The following is a 27,457-nucleotide window of genomic DNA, read 5'->3' as shown; positions in this document are numbered from 1 at the left end:
GGATAGTCTCATTGTCCCTGTGTTTGTGTGGGTATTCTCATTCTCCCTGTGTTTATGTGGATATTCTCATTCCATGTGTCTCTGTGAAAATTCTCATTCTCTCTGTGTTTCTCTGTGTATTCTCATTCTCCCTATGTTTCTGTGGGTATTCTCATCCTCTCTGTGTCTGTGTGGATATTCTCATCCTCTGTGTGTCTGTGTGGATATTCTCATGCTCCCTGTGTTTCTTTGGGTATTCTCATTCTCCCTATGTTTCTGTGGGTATTCTCATCCTCTCTGTGTCTGTGTGGATATTCTCATCCTCTGTGTGTCTGTGTGGATATTCTCATGCTCCCTGTGTTTCTTTGGGTATTCTCATTCTCCCTATGTTTCAGTGGATATTCTCATTCTCCCTTTGTTTGTGTGGATATTCTCATTCTCCCTGTGTTTGTGTGGGTATTCTCATTCTCCCTTTGTTTGTGTGGATATTCTCATTCTCCCTGTGTCTGTGTGGGTATTCTCATTCCCCCTGTGTCTGTGTGGATATTCTCATTCTCCCTGTGTTTGTGTGGATATTCTCATTCTCCCTGTGTTTGTGTGGATATTCTCATTTTCCCTGTGTCTGTGTGGGTATTCTCATTCTCCCTGTGTTTTTGTGGATATTCTCATTCTCTGTGTCTCGGTGGATATTCTCATTCTCCTTGTGTCTGTGTGGGTATTCTCATTCTCCCTGTGTTTGTGTTAATATTCTCATTCCATGTGTCTCGGTGGATATTCTCATTCTCACTGTGTTTGTGTGGATATTCTCATTCTCACTGTGTTTGTGTGGATATTCTCATTCTCCCTGTGTTTGTGTGGATATTCTCATTCTCCCTGTGTTTGTGTGGATATTCTCATTCTCCCTGTGTCTGTGTGGGTATTCTCCTTCTCCCTGTGTTTGTGTGGATATTCTCATTCTCCCTGTGTTTGTGTGGATATTCTCATTCTCCCTGTGTCTGTGTGGGTATTCTCATTTCCCCTGTGTCTGTGTGGATATTCTCATTCTCCCTGTGTTTCTGTGGATATTCTCATTCTCCCTGTGTTTGTGTGGATATTCTCATTCTCCCTGTGTTTGTGTGGATATTCTCATTCTCCCTGTGTCTGTGTGGATATGCTCATTCTCCCTGTGTCTGTGTGGGTATTCTCATTCTCCCTGTGTTTTTGTGGATATTCTCATTCTCTGTGTCTCGGTGGATATTCTCATTCTCCTTGTGTCTGTGTGGGAATTCTCATTCTCCCTGTGTTTGTGTGGATATTCTCATTCTCCCTGTGTTTGTGTGGATATTCTCATTCTCCCTGTGTTTGTGTGGATATTCTCATTCTCCCTGTGTTTGTGTGGATATTCTCATTCTCCCTGTGTCTGTGTGGGTATTCTCATTCCCCCTGTGTCTGTGTGGATATTCTCATTCTCCCTGTGTTTCTGTGGATATTCTCATTCTCCCTGTGTTTGTGTGGATATTCTCATTCTCCCTGTGTTTGTGTGGATATTCTCATTCTCCCTGTGTCTGTGTGGATATGCTCATTCTCCCTGTGTCTGTGTGGGTATTCTCATTCTCCCTGTGTTTTTGTGGATATTCTCATTCTCTGTGTCTCGGTGGATATTCTCATTCTCCTTGTGTCTGTGTGGGAATTCTCATTCTCCCTGTGTTTGTGTTAATATTCTCATTCCATGTGTCTCGGTGGATATTCTCATTCTCACTGTGTTTGTGTGGATATTCTCATTCTCCCTGTGTTTGTGTGGATATTCTCATTCTCCCTGTGTTTGTGTGGATATTCTCATTCTCCCTGTGTCTGTGTGGGTATTCTCCTTCTCCCTGTGTTTGTGTGGATATTCTCATTCTCCCTGTGTTTGTGTGGATATTCTCATTCTCCCTGTGTTTGTGTGGATATTCTCATTCTCCCTGTGTTTGTGTGGATATTTTCATTCTCCCTGGGTCTGTGTGGGTATTCTCATTCTCCCTGGGTCTGTGTGGATATTCTCCTTCTCCCTGTGTTTGTGTGGATATTCTCATTCTCCCTGGGTCTGTGTGGATATTCTCCTTCTCCCTGTGTTTGTGTGGATATTCTCCTTCTCCCTGTGTTTGTGTGGGTATTCTCATTCTCTCTGTGTTTGTGTGGATATTCTCATTCTCTCTGTGTTTGTGTGGATATTCTCATTCTCCCTGTGTTTGTGTGGATATTCTCATTCTCCCTGTGTTTGTGTGGATATTCTCATTCTCCCTGTGTCTGTGTGGATATTCTCCTTCTCCCTGTGTTTGTATGGATATTCTCCTTCTCCCTGTGTTTGTGTGGATATTCTCATTCTCCCTGTGTCTGTGTGGATATTCTCCTTCTCCCTGTGTTTGTGTGGATATTCTCATTCTCCCTGTGTCTGTGTGGATATTCTCCTTCTCCCTGTGTTTGTGTGGGTATTCTCATTCTCCCTGTGTCTGTGTGGGTATTCTCATTCTCCCTGTGTCTGTGTGGGTATTCTCATTCTCCCTGTGTCTGTGTGGATATTCTCCTTCTCCCTGTGTTTGTGTGGATATTCTCCTTCTCCCTGTGTTTGTGTGGATATTCTCATTCTCCCTGTGTCTGTGTGGATATTCTCCTTCTCCCTGTGTTTGTGTGGATATTCTCCTTCTCCCTGTGTTTGTGTGGATATTCTCATTCTCCCTGTGTCTGTGTGGATATTCTCCTTCTCCCTGTGTTTGTGTGGATATTCTCATTCTCCCTGTGTCTGTGTGGATATTCTCCTTCTCCCTGTGTTTGTGTGGATATTCTCATTCTCCATGTGTTTGTGTGGATATTCTCATTCTCCTTGTGTCTGTGTGGATATTCTCCTTCTCCCTGTGTTTGTGTGGATATTCTCATTCCCCCTGTGTTTGTGTGGATATTCTCATTCTCCCTGTGTCTGTGTGGATATTCTCCTTCTCCCTGTGTTTGTGTGGATAATCTCATTCTCCCTGTGTCTGTGTGGATATTCTCCTTCTCGCTGTGTTTGTGTGGATATTCTCATTCTCCCTGTGTCTGTGTGGATATTCTCCTTCTCCCTGTGTTTGTGTGGGTATTCTCATTCTCCCTGTGTCTGTGTGGGTATTCTCATTCTCCCTGTGTCTGTGTGGGTATTCTCATTCTCCCTGTGTCTGTGTGGATATTCTCCTTCTCCCTGTGTTTGTGTGGATATTCTCCTTCTCCCTGTGTTTGTGTGGATATTCTCATTCTCCCTGTGTCTGTGTGGATATTCTCCTTCTCCCTGTGTTTGTGTGGATATTCTCATTCTCCCTGTGTCTGTGTGGATATTCTCCTTCTCCCTGTGTTTGTGTGGATATTCTCATTCTCCATGTGTTTGTGTGGATATTCTCATTCTCCCTGTGTCTGTGTGGATATTCTCCTTCTCCCTGTGTTTGTGTGGATATTCTCATTCTCCCTGTGTCTGTGTGGATATTCTCCTTCTCCCTGTGTTTGTGTGGGTATTCTCATTCTCCCTGTGTCTGTGTGGGTATTCTCATTCTCCCTGTGTCTGTGTGGGTATTCTCATTCTCCCTGTGTCTGTGTGGATATTCTCCTTCTCCCTGTGTTTGTGTGGATATTCTCCTTCTCCCTGTGTTTGTGTGGATATTCTCATTCTCCCTGTGTCTGTGTGGATATTCTCCTTCTCCCTGTGTTTGTGTGGATATTCTCATTCTCCCTGTGTCTGTGTGGATATTCTCCTTCTCCCTGTGTTTGTGTGGATATTCTCATTCTCCCTGTGTTTCTGTGGGTATTCTCATCCTCTCTGTGTCTGTGTGGATATTCTCATCCTCTGTGTGTCTGTGTGGATATTCTCATTCTCCCTATGTTTCAGTGGGTATTCTCATTCTCCCTTTGTTTGTGTGGATATTCTCATTCTCCCTGTGTCTGTGTGGGTATTCTCATTCCCCCTGTGTCTGTGTGGATATTCTCATTCTCCCTGTGTTTGTGTGGATATTCTCATTCTCCCTGTGTTTGTGTGGATATTCTCATTTTCCCTGTGTCTGTGTGGGTATTCTCATTCTCCCTGTGTTTGTGTTAATATTCTCATTCCATGTGTCTCGGTGGATATTCTCATTCTCACTGTGTTTGTGTGGATATTCTCATTCTCACTGTGTTTGTGTGGATATTCTCATTCTCCCTGTGTTTGTGTGGATATTCTCATTCTCCCTGTGTTTGTGTGGATATTCTCATTCTCCCTGTGTCTGTGTGGGTATTCTCCTTCTCCCTGTGTTTGTGTGGATATTCTCATTCTCCCTGTGTTTGTGTGGATATTCTCATTCTCCCTGTGTCTGTGTGGGTATTCTCATTCCCCCTGTGTCTATGTGGATATTCTCATTCTCCCTGTGTTTCTGTGGATATTCTCATTCTCCCTGTGTTTGTGTGGATATTCTCATTCTCCCTGTGTTTGTGTGGATATTCTCATTCTCCCTGTGTCTGTGTGGATATGCTCATTCTCCCTGTGTCTGTGTGGGTATTCTCATTCTCCCTGTGTTTTTGTGGATATTCTCATTCTCTGTGTCTCGGTGGATATTCTCATTCTCCTTGTGTCTGTGTGGGTATTCTCATTCTCCCTGTGTTTGTGTTAATATTCTCATTCCATGTGTCTCGGTGGATATTCTCATTCTCACTGTGTTTGTGTGGATATTCTCATTCTCCCTGTGTTTGTGTGGATATTCTCATTCTCCCTGTGTTTGTGTGGATATTCTCATTCTCTCTGTGTTTCGGTGGATATTCTCATTCTCCCTGTGTTTGTGTGGATATTTTGATTCTCCCTGGGTCTGTGTGGGTATTCTCATTCTCACTGTGTTTGTGTGGATATTCTCATTCTCCCTGTGTCTGTGTGGGTATTCTCATTTCCCCTGTGTCTGTGTGGATATTCTCATTCTCCCTGTGTTTCTGTGGATATTCTCATTCTCCCTGTGTTTGTGTGGATATTCTCATTCTCCCTGTGTTTGTGTGGATATTCTCATTCTCCCTGTGTCTGTGTGGATATGCTCATTCTCCCTGTGTCTGTGTGGGTATTCTCATTCTCCCTGTGTTTTTGTGGATATTCTCATTCTCTGTGTCTCGGTGGATATTCTCATTCTCCTTGTGTCTGTGTGGGAATTCTCATTCTCCCTGTGTTTGTGTGGATATTCTCATTCTCCCTGTGTTTGTGTGGATATTCTCATTCTCCCTGTGTTTGTGTGGATATTCTCATTCTCCCTGTGTTTGTGTGGATATTCTCATTCTCCCTGTGTCTGTGTGGGTATTCTCATTCCCCCTGTGTCTGTGTGGATATTCTCATTCTCCCTGTGTTTCTGTGGATATTCTCATTCTCCCTGTGTTTGTGTGGATATTCTCATTCTCCCTGTGTTTGTGTGGATATTCTCATTCTCCCTGTGTCTGTGTGGATATGCTCATTCTCCCTGTGTCTGTGTGGGTATTCTCATTCTCCCTGTGTTTTTGTGGATATTCTCATTCTCTGTGTCTCGGTGGATATTCTCATTCTCCTTGTGTCTGTGTGGGAATTCTCATTCTCCCTGTGTTTGTGTTAATATTCTCATTCCATGTGTCTCGGTGGATATTCTCATTCTCACTGTGTTTGTGTGGATATTCTCATTCTCCCTGTGTTTGTGTGGATATTCTCATTCTCCCTGTGTTTGTGTGGATATTCTCATTCTCCCTGTGTCTGTGTGGGTATTCTCCTTCTCCCTGTGTTTGTGTGGATATTCTCATTCTCCCTGTGTTTGTGTGGATATTCTCATTCTCCCTGTGTTTGTGTGGATATTCTCATTCTCCCTGTGTTTGTGTGGATATTTTCATTCTCCCTGGGTCTGTGTGGGTATTCTCATTCTCCCTGGGTCTGTGTGGATATTCTCCTTCTCCCTGTGTTTGTGTGGATATTCTCATTCTCCCTGGGTCTGTGTGGATATTCTCCTTCTCCCTGTGTTTGTGTGGATATTCTCCTTCTCCCTGTGTTTGTGTGGGTATTCTCATTCTCTCTGTGTTTGTGTGGATATTCTCATTCTCTCTGTGTTTGTGTGGATATTCTCATTCTCCCTGTGTTTGTGTGGATATTCTCATTCTCCCTGTGTTTGTGTGGATATTCTCATTCTCCCTGTGTCTGTGTGGATATTCTCCTTCTCCCTGTGTTTGTATGGATATTCTCCTTCTCCCTGTGTTTGTGTGGATATTCTCATTCTCCCTGTGTCTGTGTGGATATTCTCCTTCTCCCTGTGTTTGTGTGGATATTCTCATTCTCCCTGTGTCTGTGTGGATATTCTCCTTCTCCCTGTGTTTGTGTGGGTATTCTCATTCTCCCTGTGTCTGTGTGGGTATTCTCATTCTCCCTGTGTCTGTGTGGGTATTCTCATTCTCCCTGTGTCTGTGTGGATATTCTCCTTCTCCCTGTGTTTGTGTGGATATTCTCCTTCTCCCTGTGTTTGTGTGGATATTCTCATTCTCCCTGTGTCTGTGTGGATATTCTCCTTCTCCCTGTGTTTGTGTGGATATTCTCCTTCTCCCTGTGTTTGTGTGGATATTCTCATTCTCCCTGTGTCTGTGTGGATATTCTCCTTCTCCCTGTGTTTGTGTGGATATTCTCATTCTCCCTGTGTCTGTGTGGATATTCTCCTTCTCCCTGTGTTTGTGTGGATATTCTCATTCTCCATGTGTTTGTGTGGATATTCTCATTCTCCTTGTGTCTGTGTGGATATTCTCCTTCTCCCTGTGTTTGTGTGGATATTCTCATTCCCCCTGTGTTTGTGTGGATATTCTCATTCTCCCTGTGTCTGTGTGGATATTCTCCTTCTCCCTGTGTTTGTGTGGATAATCTCATTCTCCCTGTGTCTGTGTGGATATTCTCCTTCTCGCTGTGTTTGTGTGGATATTCTCATTCTCCCTGTGTCTGTGTGGATATTCTCCTTCTCCCTGTGTTTGTGTGGGTATTCTCATTCTCCCTGTGTCTGTGTGGGTATTCTCATTCTCCCTGTGTCTGTGTGGGTATTCTCATTCTCCCTGTGTCTGTGTGGATATTCTCCTTCTCCCTGTGTTTGTGTGGATATTCTCCTTCTCCCTGTGTTTGTGTGGATATTCTCATTCTCCCTGTGTCTGTGTGGATATTCTCCTTCTCCCTGTGTTTGTGTGGATATTCTCATTCTCCCTGTGTCTGTGTGGATATTCTCCTTCTCCCTGTGTTTGTGTGGATATTCTCATTCTCCATGTGTTTGTGTGGATATTCTCATTCTCCCTGTGTCTGTGTGGATATTCTCCTTCTCCCTGTGTTTGTGTGGATATTCTCATTCTCCCTGTGTCTGTGTGGATATTCTCCTTCTCCCTGTGTTTGTGTGGGTATTCTCATTCTCCCTGTGTCTGTGTGGGTATTCTCATTCTCCCTGTGTCTGTGTGGGTATTCTCATTCTCCCTGTGTCTGTGTGGATATTCTCCTTCTCCCTGTGTTTGTGTGGATATTCTCCTTCTCCCTGTGTTTGTGTGGATATTCTCATTCTCCCTGTGTCTGTGTGGATATTCTCCTTCTCCCTGTGTTTGTGTGGATATTCTCATTCTCCCTGTGTCTGTGTGGATATTCTCCTTCTCCCTGTGTTTGTGTGGATATTCTCATTCTCCCTGTGTTTCTGTGGGTATTCTCATCCTCTCTGTGTCTGTGTGGATATTCTCATCCTCTGTGTGTCTGTGTGGATATTCTCATTCTCCCTATGTTTCAGTGGGTATTCTCATTCTCCCTTTGTTTGTGTGGATATTCTCATTCTCCCTGTGTCTGTGTGGGTATTCTCATTCCCCCTGTGTCTGTGTGGATATTCTCATTCTCCCTGTGTTTGTGTGGATATTCTCATTCTCCCTGTGTTTGTGTGGATATTCTCATTTTCCCTGTGTCTGTGTGGGTATTCTCATTCTCCCTGTGTTTGTGTTAATATTCTCATTCCATGTGTCTCGGTGGATATTCTCATTCTCACTGTGTTTGTGTGGATATTCTCATTCTCACTGTGTTTGTGTGGATATTCTCATTCTCCCTGTGTTTGTGTGGATATTCTCATTCTCCCTGTGTTTGTGTGGATATTCTCATTCTCCCTGTGTCTGTGTGGGTATTCTCCTTCTCCCTGTGTTTGTGTGGATATTCTCATTCTCCCTGTGTTTGTGTGGATATTCTCATTCTCCCTGTGTCTGTGTGGGTATTCTCATTCCCCCTGTGTCTATGTGGATATTCTCATTCTCCCTGTGTTTCTGTGGATATTCTCATTCTCCCTGTGTTTGTGTGGATATTCTCATTCTCCCTGTGTTTGTGTGGATATTCTCATTCTCCCTGTGTCTGTGTGGATATGCTCATTCTCCCTGTGTCTGTGTGGGTATTCTCATTCTCCCTGTGTTTTTGTGGATATTCTCATTCTCTGTGTCTCGGTGGATATTCTCATTCTCCTTGTGTCTGTGTGGGTATTCTCATTCTCCCTGTGTTTGTGTTAATATTCTCATTCCATGTGTCTCGGTGGATATTCTCATTCTCACTGTGTTTGTGTGGATATTCTCATTCTCCCTGTGTTTGTGTGGATATTCTCATTCTCCCTGTGTTTGTGTGGATATTCTCATTCTCTCTGTGTTTCGGTGGATATTCTCATTCTCCCTGTGTTTGTGTGGATATTTTGATTCTCCCTGGGTCTGTGTGGGTATTCTCATTCTCACTGTGTTTGTGTGGATATTCTCATTCTCCCTGTGTTTGTGTGGATATTCTCATTCTCCCTGTGTTTGTGTGGATATTCTCATTCTCCCTGTGTTTGTGTGGATATTCTCATTCTCCCTGTGTCTGTGTGGATATTCTCATTCTCCCTGTGTTTGTGTGGATATTCTCATTCTCCCTGTGTTTGTGTGGATATTCTCATTCTCCCTGTGTTTGTGTGGATATTCTCATTCTCCCTGTGTTTGTGTGGGCATTCTCATTCTCCCTGTGTTTGTGTGGGTATTCTCATTCTCCCTGTGTTTTTGTGGATATTCTCATTCTCCCTGTGTTTGTGTGGGTATTCTCATTCTCCCTGTGTCTGTGTGGGTATTCGCATTCTCCCTGTGTTTGTGTGGATATTCTCATTCTCTCTGTGTTTCTATGGATATTCTCATTCTCCCTGTGTTTGTGTGGATATTCTCATTCTCCCTGTGTTTGTGTGGATATTCTCATTCTCCCTGTGTTTGTGTGGGTATTCTCATTCTCCCTGTGTTTGTGTGGATATTCTCATTCTCCCTGTGTTTGTGTGGATATTCTCATTCTCCCTGTGTTTGTGTGGATATTCTCATTCTCCCTGTGTTTGTGTGGGTATTCTCATTCTCTCTGTTTCTGTGGATATTCTCATTCTCCCTATGTTTTTGTGGGTATTCTCATTCTCCCTGTGTTTGTGTGGATATTCTCATTCTCCCTGTGTTTGTGTGGATATTCTCATTCTCCCTGTGTTTGTGTGGGTATTCTCATTCTCCCTGTGTTTGTGTGGTTATTCTCATTCTCCCTGTGTTTGTGTGGATATTCTCATTCTCCCTGTGTTTGTGTGGGTATTCTCATTCTCCCTGTGTTTGTGTGGGTATTCTCATTCTCCCTGTGTTTGTGTGGATATTCTCATTCTCCCTGTGTTTGTGTGGGTATTCTCATTCTCCCTGTGTTTGTGTGGATATTCTCATTCTCCCTGTGTTTGTGTGGATACTCTCATTATCCCTGTGTTTGTGTGGGTGTTCGCATTCTCCCTGTGTTTGTGTGGATATTCTCATTCTCTCTGTGTTTCTATGGATATTCTCATTCTCCCTGTGTTTGTGTGGATATTCTCATTCTCCCTGTGTTTGTGTGGATATTCTCATTCTCCCTATGTTTGTGTGGATATTCTCATTCTCCCTGTGTTTGTGTGGATATTCTCATTCTCCCTGTGTTTGTGTGGGTATTCTCATTCTCCCTGTCTTTGTGTGGATATTCTCATTCTCCCTGTGTTTGTGTGGATATTCTCATTCTCCCTGTGTTTGTGTGGATATTCTCATTCTCCCTGTGTTTGTGTGGGTATTCTCATTCTCCCTGTGTTTGTGTGGGTATTCTCATTCTCCCTGTGTTTGTGTGGATATTCTCATTCTCCCTGTGTTTGTGTGGATATTCTCATTCTCCCTGTGTTTGTGTGGATATTCTCATTCTCCCTGTGTTTGTGTGGATATTCTCATTCTCCCTGTGTTTGTGTGGGTATTCTCATTCTCCGTGTGTTTGTGTGGGTATTCTCATTCTCCCTGTGTTTGTGTGGATATTCTCATTCTCCCTGTGTTTGTGTGGATATTCTCATTCTCCCTGTGTTTGTGTGGGTATTCTCATTCTCCCTGTGTTTGTGTGGGTATTCTCATTCTCCATGTGTTTGTGTGGATATTCTCATTCTCCCTGTGTTTGTGTGGATATTCTCATTCTCCCTGTGTTTGTGTGGATATTCTCATTCTCCCTGTGTTTGTGTGGATATTCTCATTATCCCTGTGTTTGTTTGGGTATTCGCATTCTCCCTGTGTTTGTGTGGATATTCTCATTCTCTCTGTGTTTCTATGGATATTCTCATTCTCCCTGTGTTTGTGTGGATATTCTCATTCTCCCTGTGTTTGTGTGGGTATTCTCATTCTCCCTGTGTTTGTGTGGATATTCTCATTCTCCCTGTGTTTGTGTGGATATTCTCATTCTCCCTGTGTTTGTGTGGGTATTCTCATTCTCCCTGTGTTTGTGTGGATATTCTCATTCTCCCTGTGTTTGTGTGGATATTCTCATTCTCCCTGTGTTTGTGTGGATATTCTCATTCTCCCTGTGTTTGTGTGGATATTCTCATTCTCCCTGTGTTTGTGTGGGTATTCTCATTCTCCCTGTGTTTGTGTGGGTATTCTCATTCTCCCTGTGTTTGTGTGGATATTCTCATTCTCCCTGTGTTTGTGTGGGTATTCTCATTCTCCCTGTGTTTGTGTGGATATTCTCATTCTCCCTGTGTTTGTGTGGATATTCTCATTATCCCTGTGTTTGTGTGGGTATTCGCATTCTCCCTGTGTTTGTGTGGATATTCTCATTCTCTCTGTGTTTCTATGGATATTCTCATTCTCCCTGTGTTTGTGTGGATATTCTCATTCTCCCTGTGTTTGTGTGGATATTCTCATTCTCCCTGTGTTTGTGTGGATATTCTCATTCTCCCTGTCTTTGTGTGGATATTCTCATTCTCCCTGTGTTTGTGTGGATATTCTCATTTTCCCTGTGTTTGTGTGGATATTCTCATTCTCCCTGTGTTTGTGTGGGTATTCTCATTCTCTCTGTTTCTGTGGATATTCTCATTCTCCCTATGTTTTTGTGGGTATTCTCATTCTCCCTGTGTTTGTGTGGATATTCTCATTCTCCCTGTGTTTGTGTGGATATTCTCATTCTCCCTGTGTTTGTGTGGGTATTCTCATTCTCCCTGTGTTTGTGTGGATATTCTCATTCTCCCTGTGTTTGTGTGGATATTCTCATTCTCCCTGTGTTTGTGTGGATATTCTCATTCTCCCTGTGTTTGTGTGGATATTCTCATTCTCCCTGTGTTTGTGTGGGTATTCTCATTCTCCCTGTGTTTGTGTGGGTATTCTCATTCTCCCTGTGTTTGTGTGGATATTCTCATTCTCCCTGTGTTTGTGTGGGTATTCTCATTCTCCCTGTGTTTGTGTGGATATTCTCATTCTCCCTGTGTTTGTGTGGATATTCTCATTCTCCCTGTGTTTGTGTGGGTATTCGCATTCTCCCTGTGTTTGTGTGGATATTCTCATTCTCTCTGTGTTTCTGTGGATATTCTCATTCTCCATGTGTTTGTGTGGATATTCTCATTCTCCCTGTGTTTGTGTGGATATTCTCATTCTCCCTGTGTTTGTGTGGATATTCTCATTCTCCCTGTGTTTGTGTGGATATTCTCATTCTCCCTGTGTTTGTGTGGATATTCTCATTCTCCCTGTGTTTGTGTGGGTATTCTCATTCTCCCTGTGTTTGTGTGGGTATTCTCATTCTCCCTGTGTTTGTGTGGATATTCTCATTCTCCCTGTGTTTGTGTGGGTATTCTCATTCTCCCTGTGTTTGTGTGGATATTCTCATTCTCCCTGTGTTTGTGTGGATATTCTCATTCTCCCTGTGTTTGTGTGGGTATTCACATTCTCCCTGTGTTTGTGTGGATATTCTCATTCTCTCTGTGTTTCTGTGGATATTCTCATTCTCCCTGTGTTTGTGTGGATATTCTCATTCTCCCTGTGTTTGTGTGGATATTCTCATTCTCCCTGTGTTTCTGTGGATATTCTCATTCTCCCTGTGTTTGTGTGGGTATTCTCATTCTCCCTGTGTTTGTGTGGATATTCTCATTCTCCCTGTGTTTGTGTGGATATTCTCATTCTCCCTGTGTTTGTGTGTATATTCTCATTCTCCCTGTGTTTGTGTGGATATTCTCCTTCTCCCTGTGTCTGTGTGGATATTCTCATTCTCCGTGTCTGTGTGGGTATTCTCATTCTCCCTGTGTTTGTGTGGATATTCTCATTCTCCCTGTGTTTGTGTGGGTATTCTCATTCTCCCTGTGTTTGTGTGGATATTCTCATACTCCCTGTGTTTGTTTGGGTATTCTCATTCTCCCTGTGTTTGTGTGGATATTCTCATTCTCCCTGTGTTTGTGTGGATATTCTCATTCTCCCTGTGTTTGTGTGGATATTCTCATTCTCCCTGTGTTTGTGTGGGTATTCTCATTCTCCCTGTGTTTGTGTGGATATTCTCATTCTCCCTGTGTTTGTGTGGATATTCTCATTCTCCCTGTGTCTGTGTGGATATGCTCATTCTCCCTGTGTCTGTGTGGGTATTCTCATTCTCCCTGTGTTTGTGTGGATATTCTCATTCTCCCTGTGTTTGTGTGGATATTCTCATTCTCCCTGTGTTTGTGTGGATATTCTCATTCTCCCTGTGTTTGTGTGGATATTCTCATTCTCCCTGTGTTTGTGTGGGTATTCTCATTCTCCCTGTGTTTGTGTGGATATTCTCATTCTCCCTGTGTTTGTGTGGATATTCTCATTCTCCCTGTGTTTGTGTGGGTATTCTCATTCTCCCTGTGTTTGTGTGGGTATTCTCCTTCTCCCTGTGTTTGTGTGGATATTCTCATTCTCCCTGTGTTTGTGTGGGTATTCTCATTCTCCCTGTATTTGTGTGGATATTCTCATTCTCCCTGTGTTTGTGTGGGTCTTCTCCTTCTCCCTGTGTTTGTGTGGGTATTCTCCTTCTCCCTGTGTTTGTGTGGATATTCTCATTCTCCCTGTGTTTGTGTGGATATTCTCCTTCTCCCTGTGTCTGTGTGGATATTCTCCTTCTCCCTGTGTCTGTGTGGATATTCTCATTCTCCCTGTGTTTGTTTGGGTATTCTATTCTCCCTTTGTCTGTGTGGGTATTCTCATTCTCCCTGTGTTTGTGTGGATATTCTCATTCTCCCTGTGTTTGTGTGGATATTCTCATTCTCCCTGTGTTTGTGTGGATATTCTCATTCTCCCTGTGTTTTTGTGTGTATTCTCATTCTCCCTGTGTTTGTGTGGATATTCTCATTCTCCCTGTGTTTGTGTGGATATTCTCATTCTCCCTGTGTTTGTGTGGATATTCTCATTCATTCTCTGTGTTTCTGTGGATATTCTCATTCTCCCTGTGTTTGTGTGGATATTCTCATTCTCCCTGTGTTTGTGTGGATATTCTCATTCTCTCTGTGTTTCTGTGGATATTCTCATTCTCCCTATGTTTGTGTGGGTATTCTCATTCTCCCTGTGTTTGTGTGGATATTCTCATTCTCCCTGTGTTTGTGTGGATATTCTCATTCTCCCTGTGTTTGTGTGGGTATTCTCATTCTCCCTGTGTTTGTGTGGATATTCTCATTCTCCCTGTGTTTGTGTGGATATTCTCATTCTCCCTGTGTTTGTGTGGGTATTCTCATTCTCCCTGTGTTTGTGTGGGTATTCTCATTCTCCCTGTGTTTGTGTGGATATTCTCATTCTCCCTGTGTTTGTGTGGATATTCTCATTCTCCCTGTGTCTGTGTGGATATGCTCATTCTCCCTGTGTCTGTGTGGGTATTCTCATTCTCCCTGTGTTTGTGTGGATATTCTCATTCTCCCTGTGTTTGTGTGGATATTCTCATTCTCCCTGTGTTTGTGTGGATATTCTCATTCTCCCTGTGTTTGTGTGGATATTCTCATTCTCCCTGTGTTTGTGTGGGTATTCTCATTCTCCCTGTGTTTGTGTGGATATTCTCATTCTCCCTGTGTTTGTGTGGATATTCTCATTCTCCCTGTGTTTGTGTGGATATTCTCATTCTCCCTGTGTTTGTGTGGATATTCTCATTCTCCCTATGTTTGTGTGGGTATTCTCATTCTCCCTGTGTTTGTGTGGGTATTCTCATTCTCCCTGTGTTTGTGTGGGTATTCTCCTTCTCCCTGTATTTGTGTGGATATTCTCATTCTCCCTGTGTCTGTGTGGATATTCTCATTCTCCCTGTGTTTGTGTGGATATTCTCATTCTCCCTGTGTTTGTGTGGATATTCTCATTCTCCCTGTGTTTGTGTGGATATTCTCATTCTTCCTGTGTTTGTGTGGATATTCTCATTCTCCCTGTGTTTGTGTGGATATTCTCATTCTCCCTGTGTTTGTGTGGATATTCTCATTCTCCCTGTGTTTGTGTGGATATTCTCATTCTCCCTGTGTTTGTGTGGATATTCTCATTCTCCCTGTGTTTGTGTGGATATTCTCATTCTCCCTGTGTTTGTGTGGATATTCTCATTCTCCCTGTGTTTGTGTGGATATTCTCATTCTCCCTGTGTCTGTGTGGATATTCTCATTCTCCCTGTGTCTGTGTGGATATTCTCATTCTCCCTGTGTTTGTGTGGATATTCTCATTCTCCCTGTGTTTGTGTGGATATTCTCATTCTCCCTGTGTTTGTGTGGATATTCTCATTCTCCCTGTGTCTGTGTGGATATTCTCATTCTCCCTGTGTTTGTGTGGATATTCTCATTCTCCCTGTGTTTGTGTGGATATTCTCATTCTCCCTGTGTTTGTGTGGATATTCTCATTCTCCCTGTGTTTGTGTGGGTATTCTCATTCTCCCTGTGTTTGTGTGGATATTCTCATTCTCTCTGTGTTTGCGTGGATATTCTCATTCTCCCTGTGTCTTTGTGGATATTCTCATTCTCCCTGTGTTTGTGTGGATATTCTCATTCTCCCTGTGTTTGTGTGGATATTCTCATTCTCCCTATGTTTGTGTGGGTATTCTCATTCTCCCTGTGTTTGTGTGGATATTCTCATTCTCCCTGTGTTTGTGTGGATATTCTCATTCTCCCTGTGTTTGTGTGGATATTCTCCTTCTCCCTGTGTTTGTGTGGATATTCTCATTCTCCCTGTGTTTGTGTGGATATTCTCATTCTCCCTGTGTCTGTGTGGATATTCTCATTCTCCCTGTGTTTGTGTGGATATTCTCATTCTCCCTGTGTTTGTGTGGATATTCTCATTCTCCCTGTGTTTGTGTGGATATTCTCATTCTCCCTGTGTTTGTGTGGGTATTCTCATTCTCCCTGTGTTTGTGTGGATATTCTCATTCTCCCTGTGTTTGTGTGGATATTCTCATTCTCCCTGTGTTTGTGTGGATATTCTCATTCTCCCTGTGTCTGTGTGGATATTCTCATTCTCCCTGTGTTTGTGTGGATATTCTCATTCCCCCTGTGTTTGTGTGGATATTCTCCTTCTCCCTGTGTCTGTGTGGATATTCTCATTCTCTCTGTGTTTGTGTGGATATTCTCATTCCCCCTGTGTTTGTGTGGGTATTCTCATTCTCCCTGTGTCTGTGTGGATATTCTCATTCTCCCTGTGTTTGTGTGGATATTCTCATTCTCCCTGTGTTTGTGTGGATATTCTCCTTCTCCCTGTGTCTGTGTGGATATTCTCATTCTCCCTGTGTTTGTGTGGATATTCTCATTCTCTCTGTGTTTGTGTGGATATTCTCATTCCCCCTGTGTTTGTGTGGGTATTCTCATTCTCCCTGTGTCTGTGTGGATATTCTCATTCTCCCTGTGTTTGTGTGGATATTCTCATTCTCCCTGTGTTTGTGTGGATATTCTCCTTCTCCCTGTGTCTGTGTGGATATTCTCATTCTCCCTGTGTTTGTGTGGATATTCTCATTCTCCCTGTGTTTGTGTGGATATTCTCCTTCTCCCTGTGTCTGTGTGGGTATTCTCATTCTCCCTGTGTTTCTGTGGATATTCTCCTTCTCCCTGTGTTTGTGTGGGTATTCTCATTCTCCCTGTGTTTGTGTGGGTATTCTCATTCTCCCTGTGTTTGTGTGGATATTCTCCTTCTCCCTGTGTTTGTGTGGGTATTCTCATTCTCCCTGTGTTTGTGTGGGTATTCTCATTCTCCCTGTGTCTGTGTGGATATTCTCATTCTCCCTGTGTTTGTGTGGATATTCTCCTTCTCCCTGTGTTTGTGTGGGTATTCTCATTCTCCCTGTGTTTGTGTGGATATTCTCATTCCCCCTGTGTTTGTGTGGATATTCTCATTCTCCCTGTGTTTGTGTGGGTATTCTCATTCTCCCTGTGTTTGTGTGTGTATTCTCATTCTCCCTGTGTCTGTGTGGATATTCTCATTCTCCCTGTGTTTGTGTGGATATTCTCATTCTCCCTGTGTTTGTGTGGATATTCACATTCTCCCTGTGTTTGTGTGGATATTCTCATTCTCCCTGTGTTTGTGTGGATATTCTCATTCTCCCTGTGTTTGTGTGGATATTCTCATTCTCCCTGTGTTTGTGTGGGTATTCTCATTCTCCCTGTGTTTGTGTGGATATTCTCATTCTCCCTGTGTTTGTGTGGATATTCTCATTCTCCCTGTGTTTGTGTGGATATTCTCATTCTCCCTGTGTCTGTGTGGATATTCTCATTCTCCCTGTGTCTGTGTGGATATTCTCATTCTCCCTGTGTTTGTGTGGATATTCTCATTCCCCCTGTGTTTGTGTGGATATTCTCCTTCTCCCTGTGTCTGTGTGGATATTCTCATTCTCTCTGTGTTTGTGTGGATATTCTCATTCTCCCTGTGTTTGTGTGGGTATTCTCATTCTCCCTGTGTCTGTGTGGATATTCTCCTTCTCCCTGTGTCTGTGTGGATATTCTCATTCTCCCTGTGTTTGTGTGGATATTCTCATTCTCCCTGTGTTTGTGTGGATATTCTCATTCTCCCTGTGTTTGTGTGGATATTCTCCTTCTCCCTGTGTCTTTGTGGGTATTCTCATTCTCCCTGTGTTTCTGTGGATATTCTCCTTCTCCCTGTGTTTGTGTGGGTATTCTCATTCTCCCTGTGTTTGTGTGGGTATTCTCATTCTCCCTGTGTTTGTGTGGATATTCTCCTTCTCCCTTTGTTTGTGTGGGTATTCTCATTCTCCCTGTGTTTGTGTGGGTATTCTCATTCTCCCTGTGTCTGTGTGGATATTCTCATTCTCCCTGTGTTTGTGTGGATATTCTCCTTCTCCCTGTGTTTGTGTGGGTATTCTCATTCTCCCTGTGTTTGTGTGGATATTCTCATTCCCCCTGTGTTTGTGTGGATATTCTCCTTCTCCCTGTGTTTGTGTGGGTATTCTCATTCTCCCTGTGTTTGTGTGGATATTCTCATTCTCCCTGTGTTTGTGTGGATATTCTCATTCTCCCTGTGTCTGTGTGGATATTCTCATTCTCCCTGTGTTTGTGTGGATATTCTCATTCCCCCTGTGTTTGTGTGGATATTCTCATTCTCCCTGTGTTTGTGTGGATATTCTCATTCTCCCTGTGTTTGTGTGGATATTCTCATTCTCCCTGTGTCTGTGTGGGTATTCTCATTCTCCCTGTGTTTGTGTGGATATTCTCCTTCTCCCTGTGTCTGTGTGGATATTCTCATTCTCTCTGTGTTTCTGTGGATATTCTCATTCTCCCTGTGTTTGTGTGGATATTCTCATTCTCCCTGTGTTTGTGTGGATATTCTCATTCTCCCTGTGTTTGTGTGGATATTCTCATTCTCCCTGTGTTTGTGTGGATATTTTCCTTCTCCCTGTGTTTGTGTGGGTATTCTCATTCTCCCTGTGTTTGTGTGGATATTCTCATTCTCCTTGTGTTTGTGTGGATATTCTCATTCTCCCTGTGTTTGTGTGGGTATTCTCATTCTCCCTGTGTCTGTGTGGGTATTCTCATTCTCCCTGTGTTTGTGTGGATATTCTCATTCCCCCTGTGTTTGTGTGGATATTCTCATTCTCCCTGTGTTTGTGTGGATATTCTCATGCTCCCTGTGTCTGTGTGGATATTCTCATTCCCCCTGTGTTTGTGTTGGTATTCTCATTCTCCCTGTGTTTGTGTGGATATTCTCATGCTCCCTGTGTCTGTGTGGATATTCTCATTCTCCCTGTGTTTGTGTTGGTATTCTCATTCTCCCTGTGTTTGTGTGGATATTCTCATTCTCTCTGTGTTTGTGTGGGTATTCTCATTCTCCCTGTGTTTGTGTGGATATTCTCATTCCCCCTGTGTTTGTGTGGATATTCTCATTCTCCCTGTGTTTCTGTGGATATTCTCATTCTCCCTGTGTTTGTGTGGATATTCTCATTCTCCCTGTGTTTGTGTGGATATTCTCATTCTCCCTGTGTTTGTGTGGATATTCTCATTCTCCCTGTGTCTGTGTGGATATTCTCATTCTCCCTGTGTTTGTGTGGATATTCTCATTCTCCCTATGTTTGTGTGGATATTCTCATTCTCTCTGTGTTTGTGTGGATATTCTCATTCTCCCTGTGTCTGTGTGGATATTCTCATTCTCCCTGTGTTTGTGTGGATATTCTCATTCTCCCTGTGTTTGTGTGGATATTCTCATTCTCCCTGTGTTTGTGTGGATATTCTCATTCTCTCTGTGTTTGTGTGGATATTCTCATTCTCCCTATGTTTGTGTGGATATTCTCATTCTCTCTGTGTTTGTGTGGATATTCTCATTCTCCCTGTGTTTGTGTGGATATTCTCATTCTCCCTGTGTTTGTGTGGATATTCTCATTCTCTCTGTGTTTGTGTGGATATTCTCATTCTCCCTATGTTTGTGTGGATATTCTCATTCTCTCTGTGTCTGTGTGGATATTCTCATTCTCCCTGTGTTTGTGTGGATATTCTCATTCTCCCTATGTTTGTGTGGATATTCTCATTCTCTCTGTGTTTGTGTGGATATTCTCATTCTCCCTATGTTTGTGTGGATATTCTCATTCTCTCTGTGTTTGTGTGGATATTCTCCTTCTCCCTGTGTTTGTGTGGATATTCTCATTCTCCCTATGTTTGTGTGGATATTCTCATTCTCTCTGTGTCTCCCTGTGTTTGTGTGGATATTCTCATTCTCCCTATGTTTGTGTGGATATTCTCATTCTCTCTGTGTTTGTGTGGATATTCTCATTCTCCCTATGTTTGTGTGGATATTCTCATTCTCTCTGTGTTTGTGTGGATATTCTCCTTCTCCCTGTGTTTGTGTGGATATTCTCATTCTCCCTATGTTTGTGTGGATATTCTCATTCTCTCTGTGTCTCCCTGTGTTTGTGTGGATATTCTAATTCTCCCTGTGTTTGTGTGGATATTCTCATTCTCTCTGTGTTTGTGTGAATATTCTCATTCTCCCTGTGTTTGTGTGGATATTCTCATTCTCCCTATGTTTGTGTGGATATTCTCATTCTCCCTATGTTTGTGTGGATATTCTCATTCTCTCTGTGTCTCCCTGTGTTTGTGTGGATATTCTCATTCTCCCTGTGTTTGTGTGGATATTCTCATTCTCCCTGTGTTTGTGTGGATATTCTCCTTCTCCCTGTGTCTGTGTGGATATTCTCATTCTCCCTGTGTTTGTGTGGATATTCTCATTCTCCCTGTGTTTGTGTGGATATTCTCATTCTCCCTGTGTTTGTGTGGATATTCTTTCTATTTTTTTCCTAAATAAAATAAATCAGTAAGTCCATCCTATTCCTATTTGCAAGAGATTCCCAAACTTTGGGTCCCTGGACAACTCCTTTAAGTGTCAAGAATGTAAATTCACAAACTATCCTTATCTTCATACACATTTTTATGTAAGTATCTATTCTTTTTTTTTTATTTTTTAAACTTGGTAACTTAAGAAAAAAGGTAGTTTCTTTTACCATGTCCTTGGGACTCATAAAATAGTATATATAAGAGGTTAAAGGGTATTTGTCACCATCTTATTTGTATAGTACTGGCAAAAACTATCAACTTTGTAAATCAATTGTTATTAAAAATTGCAACTGTTGTCAAAATATTACTTTCTTTTCATTGTTTACTGCTTGGTACCAAGGGGAACATGCGCAGTGCTTACAAGCTATTTCTTATTGAGATTGGAAGCACAGCACTGAGGCTGGTCGGGATCGCTGGAGCTCATTTATAACTGATCCTGATCAGCTTGAGTCACACTTTGCTTCCAATGCTGCAGAGGGAATGTGTGCCTCATACGTCAACCATGTTGCTGGCCCGAGCTCTCACTCAATCAGTAGCACCTACCCACCAAGCAGGAAGAAAGTCGGAAGGGTGGGTAGTGGTGACCAACCATTTAAAGGAGCCTTCACAAAGAGGAAAACTGGACTCTACATTACCTGACCACCATCGGTAAACACTCTCCAGACACATAGCAGTGCAATAACAGACTACAACAGTCCTCGCTCTTTGACCTTGTATTTTAATGTCATTCACAATTACTGTACAACATCAGAAACATACAGTTCATACAGCGATATTTTGTATCCAAATGGCTATTTAAAAAATGGATCCGACCAACGAGCAGTGTCATCGACATGTAGTCAAAGGAAAGGACATGTACAAAAAAATTACATTCATGGTCCCTGTATCCGATCTTCTACATCAATATTATATGTATATTCATAGAAATGTTATTACAAATCCATAATGATAATGGATACATTAGCTATGTACATATGAAATCTTAAAAATACACATGATTAATAAAAAAAAATTTACATAAAAAAGAAAAATAATATAGCGGGAGGTCTTTCCACAAGCTGGTGATGTACAGACGTGGTAAACAATTCACTAGAACACATGTGGTCATACATCATATTCATATCATCACACCTAAGAGCTACAATACAGTATCTACAATGTTAGATGTCAAAAAATTCCAAGATTTTATACACAGTTTATTGAACTTTTTCACGAAAGTCCACAGCACCGCCTCTGTCCATGGTAATGAGAGGAAAATAATATGCCTACTATATTTTATTCGTAAACTCATTTTTCTACACTGTAGCTCACACGAAAGCTCTCGACATGTAGCAAGTCCCAAAACATGGAAAAATTTGACCTAATGCATCATGGAACCTAACAGACTTTCCCAACATCACATCTCTACAGCACAATGGAGAGCACTGGCCAAGAGTCCTTACAGTCCTTGAATACAACACCCATTTGTAGTTATCACACCTCTCAGCTGAGGGCAGAGTATATCTAGAGTGACCAAGTGGAGTCAGTGAAGACCCAGCTCTTACCTCTTCCATGTTGGAAGTGCATCTTATCTTCGTCTGGGTCTTGCTTTGCTCTTATATAACCACAGTGCCTATAAAACACAAAGAGATATACATACATTTACCAATTTTTACCAGTTTTTACCAACGGTTCCAAATTTGATAATGTTTTCAAATTAGAATTATGTTGTATATATCAGAGTGTAACATGCCTATCGGCAGTACAGAGAGCCCGCTGCTGGGAAGACATGATCTTTAATCCTCCTGGCAGCCTCTGGCTTTCAATCATAGGTACAGCTGCCGCTGCTTAAGTCACTGCTCATTACATAGCCCCTTTACACCCAAGGGTGGTTTGCACGTTACTGACCGGGTCAATTTTTACAATTCTGACCACTGTCCCTTTATGAGGTTATAACTCTGGAACGCTTCAACGGATCCCAGTGATTCTGACATTGTTTTCTCGTGACATATTGTACTTCATGATAGTGGTAAAAATTCTTTGATATTACCTGCGTTTATTACTGAATTAAACGGAAATTTGGTGAAAATTTTGAAAATTTCGCAATTTTCCAACTTTGAGTTTTCATGCCCTTAAATCACAGAGACATGTTACACAAAACTCTTAATAAGTAACATTTCCCACATGTCGACTTTACATCAGTACAAAGTTGGAACCAAATTTTTTTTTTAGGGAGACATAAGGGTTAAAACTTGACCAGCGATTTCTCATTTTTACAACACCATTTTTTTTTAGGGACCACATCACATTTGAAGTCACTTTGAGGGGTCTATATGATAGAAAATACCAAAAAGTTAAATCATTCTAAAACCTGTACCCTCAAGGTGCTCAAAACCACATTTAAGAAGTTTATTAACCCTTCAGGTGCTTCACAGGAATTTTTGGAATGTGTAAAAAAATGAACATAAAAAAATTACTTCAGATCCAATGTGTTTTATTTTACCAAGGATAACAAGAGATATTGGACCCCAAAAGTTGCTGTACAATTTGTCCTGAGTACACCGATGCCCCATATGTGGGGCATCGGTGTTTGGGCACATGGCAGAGTTCGGAAGGGAAGGAGCGCCATTTGACTTTTCAATGCAAAATTGGCTGGAATTGAGATAGTACGCCATGTCGCGTTTGGAGAGCCCCTGATGTGACGAAACAGTGGAAACGCCCACAAGTGACACCATTTTGGAAAGTAGACCCCCTAAGGAACTTATCTAGATGTGTGATGAGCACTTTGAACCCCCAAGTGCTTCACAGAAGTTTATAATGTAGAGCCGCAAAAATAAAAAATCATATTTTTTTCACAAAAATGATCTTTTTGCCCCAATTTTTTATTTTCCCAAGGGTAGCAGGAGAAATTGGACCCCAAAAGTTGTTGCACAATTTGTCCTGAGTACACCGATACCCCATATGTGGGGGTAAACCACTGGGCGCATGGCAGAGCTCGGAAGGGAAGGAGCACCATTTGACTTTTTCAACGCAGAATTGGCTGGAATTGAGATCAGGCGCCATGTCGGGTTTGGAGAGCCCCTGATGTGCCTAAACAGTGGAAACCCCCTCAAGTGATCCCATTTTGGAAACTAGACCACCTAAGGAACTTATCTAGATGTGTGGTGTGCACTTTCAACCCCAAAGTGTTTCACTAAAGTTTATAACTCAGAGCTGTGAAAATAAAAAATCTTTTTTTTCCACAAAAATGATTTTTAGCCCCGAGTTTTGTATTTTCCCAAGGGTAACCGGAGAAATTGGATCCCAAAAGTTGCTGTCCAATTTGTACTGAGTACGCTGATACCCCATATGTGGGAGAAAACTACTGTTTGGGCACACATCAAGGCTCAGAAGGGAAGAAGTGCTGTTTTGGAATGCATACTTTGATGGAATGGTCTGCGGGTGTCACGCTGCATTTGCAGAGCCCCTGATGTACCTAAACAGTAAAAGAAAAACCACAAGTGACCCCATATTGGAAACTAGACCCCCCAAGGAACTTATCTAGATGTGTTGTGAGAACTTTGAACCCCCAAGTGTTTCACTAAAGTTTATAGCGCAGAGCTGTGAAAATAAAAAAAATATTTTTTTTCCACAAAAATGATATTTTAGCCCCCAAGTTTTTATTTTCACAAACCACTATTTGGGTGCACAGCAGAGCTCGGATAGGAGGGAGCACCATTTAACTTTTTCAACGCAGAATTGGATGGAATTGAGATTGGACGTCATGTTGCGTTTGCAGAACCTCTGATGTGCCTAAACAGTGGAAACACACCCAATTCTAACCACAACCCTAACCCCAACACACCCCTAACCACATCCCTAACCTTAACACACCCCTAACTCTAATCCCAACCTAGCCGCAACCCTATCCCTAACTTTAGCCCCAACCCTAACCCTAATGGGAAAATGGAAATAAATTCTTTTATTTTATTATTTTTCCCTAACTAAGGCAGCGATAAAGGGGGCTTTGAGTTACTATTTAGAGCGTTATTTTATAGCGGGTTTTTATATTTGGCAGCTGTAACACACTAAAAGACGCTTTTTATTGCAAAAAGCTATTTTTGCTTTTCCACTTTTTGAGAGCTATAATTTTTCCATATTTTGGTCTACAGAGTCATGTGAGGTCTTCTTTTTTGCGGGACGAGTTGACTTTTTTATTGGTACCATTTTCGGGCACTTGTCTTTTTTGATCGCTTTTTATTCTGATTTTTGTTAGGCAGAATGAACAAAAAACAGCAATTCATGAATTTCATTTGGGGGCGTTTATACCGTTCCGCCATTGGTAAAATTGATAAAGCAGTTTTATTCTTTGGGTTAATACAATTACAGTGATACTTAATTTATATAATTTTGTGTTTATAATTTATATAATAATGTTTTGGCGCTTTTATACAATAAAAAATATTTTATATAAAACATAATTATTTTTAAAATAATAATTTTTGCATCGCATTATTCTGAGGGCTATAACTTTTTTATTTTTTGGCTGATGATGCTGTATGGTAGCTCATTTTTTGTGGGACAACATTATGTTTTCAGCTGTACCCTGTTTATCTATATCTGTCTTTTTGATGGTGTGTTATTCCACTTTTTGTTTGGCGGTATGATGTTAAAGCATTGTGTTATTACAAATTTTTTATTTTTTTTACGGTGTTTACTAAAGGGGTTAACTAGTGGGACAATTTTATAGGTCGGGTTGTTACAGACGCGGCGATACTAAATATGTGTAATTTTATTGCTTTTTTTATTTACATAAAGAAATGTATTTATTGGAACAATATTTATATAGGAATTTTTTTTAAATATATAATTATTTTTACTTTATTACATTGTAACAGGGTGGGACATCACTATATAAAGTCAGATCGCTGATCTGACACTTTGCAGAGCACTGTATCAGATCAGCGATCTGACAGGCAGTGCTGGAGGCTTGCCGGCGCCTGCTCTCAGCAGGCACTGACAAGTCGCCTCCCTGCAGGACCCAGAAGGACCTTGCGGCCATCTTGGATCCGGGGGCCTGAAGGAAGGAGACAGGATGAGACGCTTTTAACAACGCGATCACATCTCATTGTTCTGAGGGTCCCAGGGAAGCACAAAGGGAGCACGCTCCCTGCGCGATGCTTCCGTTTGCCACCGGAATGCTGAGATCATGTTTGATCTATGATTGAACGCCTGAGCCTGCCAGGAGGATTAAAGTTCATTTCTTCCCAGCAGTGGGACTCCCTGTGCAGGCTCCAGTCATTTTCAGAATGCTATTAACCTACAGAATAACACAATATCTGCTAGTTAATAGCATTCTTTACATGACAATTTTTATTTAAAGATTAACCAAACTATTTTTTTTTTATTTTGTTATCTTCCATGCATTGTAAAGTTATTAATTTTTGTAACATACTCCATTGCCTTATTTTGCTTCCTTCTTTTCTAACTATTATGCCACTTCAATGACCAGTTCACACGCCTTTAGAAGCTGCTTTCAACTACTGCTCATCAAAGATCTATACACTGTATTCAAAGTGTCTTAAGTACAGGAATCGTACTGAGTAGCAGGAGCAGAGAGACTCAGACAGGAAAAATCATGTACTTGTTTGAATATAGTGTACTGATCTTTTTGAGCAGCAGTTAAAAGCAGCTGCAAAAGCGCATGAAGTGATCATTGAAAATGGTATGGCATAGTGTTTGGGAGAGAATTAAGCAAAATAAGGTAAGGACAGACATGACAAAGATTTATAACTCACTTTGCAACTCTTGGAAGATAACTAAATAAAAAAGTGAAGTTGCATTTCAACCCTTAGGCTGCCGTCACACTAGCAGTATTTGGTCAGTATTTTACATCAGTATTTGTAAGCCAAAACCAGGAGTGGGTGATAAATGCAGAAGTGGTGCATATGTTTCTATTATACTTTTCCTCTAATTGTTCCACTTATAAATACTGATGTAAAATACTGTCCAAATACTGCTAGTGTGACGGCAGCCTTATAGTGTAAAAAGGCTACGAAAACCCTCTCTTCTTTCAAATTTTCTTTGGAAAACCTGACTCATCTCTGCATTAACAAGTAAATCCCACTCATTTCAATGGGCTTTGTTTGATTCTTCAATTCCTCTTGAAAGAATTGAAGATTTGCTAACTCCCCCCCAAAATTTGCAATAGTTCAAAACACACAAACATTGGAATATCATGATTTCTTGCTTCGAATTACAAGCTCAACTTTGCCACCTCTGCTAGAACAAAAATGGAATTTAACAGGGGAGCTTTATGAACAATTAGGCAGCACCTGCCCTGTGTATTGATCACAGAAGGCTTTGTAAATCAAAAAAAGTGATTTGGGAGTTTTGGGCGAGTCTCATGAGCGTAAATAATATTAACGTTGCATATCTGTGAGTCACCAGGTCCAGGTTTGAGTAAAACCCCATATATAGTATATTAATGTGAAACAGATTTCTAAACCCTTCCACTATCTCCCAGTTGCCCCATTAAACCCAGTCAAATGTTAAACTAAAGCCTTTAAGAAGTGTGCACTTTAATAGCAGTGCCTCTGGAACTTGTGTCCTTTTTGTCCCCAGATGCCACTAACCAGTATGACACTTACAGTAATACATGGCCTACAATTTTACACCACAGATCGCATTACTCCTAAATGGATATTCTATAGCTGATAAGGTGATAAAAGCGAGGCCTGTCTCCCCGGGGGATAGTGTTAACATGCTGTATTTACACAGTGGTAAATCATCCTCCTGCCCCTCTTGCGTTATGTCAAGAGCTGCAGAAATCTCTTCCCTCCGCACATGGATCTGGTTAATTGTTTCTGAAATGTACACCTCTCCAAATCCCTGTGTAATGCGGCATAATTCTGGAGCATTCTGAGCCTTTCCTAAATTATTCATCCCGTGCTGATATCACACACACCGCGCAAGTGGTGGAACTCGAACGTTTAAGCCGCGTATCAATTGCCCATTAATCTCGTATATTTTCTTCTTCTCTTCCTGTCACTAGCAATATGCTCTCTCTGTCTTAATCGCCTTCAATTTCTGTATCATTTTTTCCTCGAAATGTAAGAAAATACATTATACACCGGCCCACGAATTTACCGTCAAGGTCAAACCAAGGGGTATGCTTCTTTCCTGGATTGGAACCACAGACGTCCTGACATCTGATGCCTGAGACCACCACAAATTTTAAGATTAGTTGTGCAGCAATTATATTTATTGTACACCTAAAGCAGATTTAGTAATCCCGATTAATTTTTGGACTCAACAACCTGAAGTCGCTCCAAATTTATGCCGAACAACAAATTTGTTGCATCTTTAGCAGTTTCTATCTAACTTTACACCAGCAAATGGTTGGCCTACTTTGTGCCAACATCAAGCATTTTGGAACATGATCCTGCACTGGAATTACACCCCTCTTTGCAAATCCACTTCTATTTCCTATA

At 41.7% G+C, this 27,457-nt stretch overlaps 1 protein-coding gene across 3 annotated transcripts in view; it reads right to left on the bottom strand.

Annotated features, from left to right (window-relative positions):
- The window catches only part of LOC138638573 (ephrin type-A receptor 3-like), a 523,615-nt gene that overhangs the window by 145,298 nt on the left and 350,860 nt on the right, over window positions 1-27,457 (bottom strand). For all 3 annotated transcript variants that reach the window (XM_069727971.1, XM_069727970.1, XM_069727969.1), the window contains one exon: window positions 21,551-21,618. In XM_069727971.1, the coding sequence (XP_069584072.1) occupies window positions 21,551-21,618 (68 nt within the window). The remainder of the gene's footprint in view (window positions 1-21,550; window positions 21,619-27,457) is intronic.

Source organism: Ranitomeya imitator, chromosome 5 (assembly GCF_032444005.1).
Source record: "Ranitomeya imitator isolate aRanImi1 chromosome 5, aRanImi1.pri, whole genome shotgun sequence".
In the NCBI taxonomy this organism is placed as follows: Eukaryota; Metazoa; Chordata; class Amphibia; order Anura; family Dendrobatidae; genus Ranitomeya; species Ranitomeya imitator.
The sequence above is the reverse complement of the archived record's forward strand: the minus strand, read 5'-3'. Positions and strand labels throughout refer to the sequence as shown.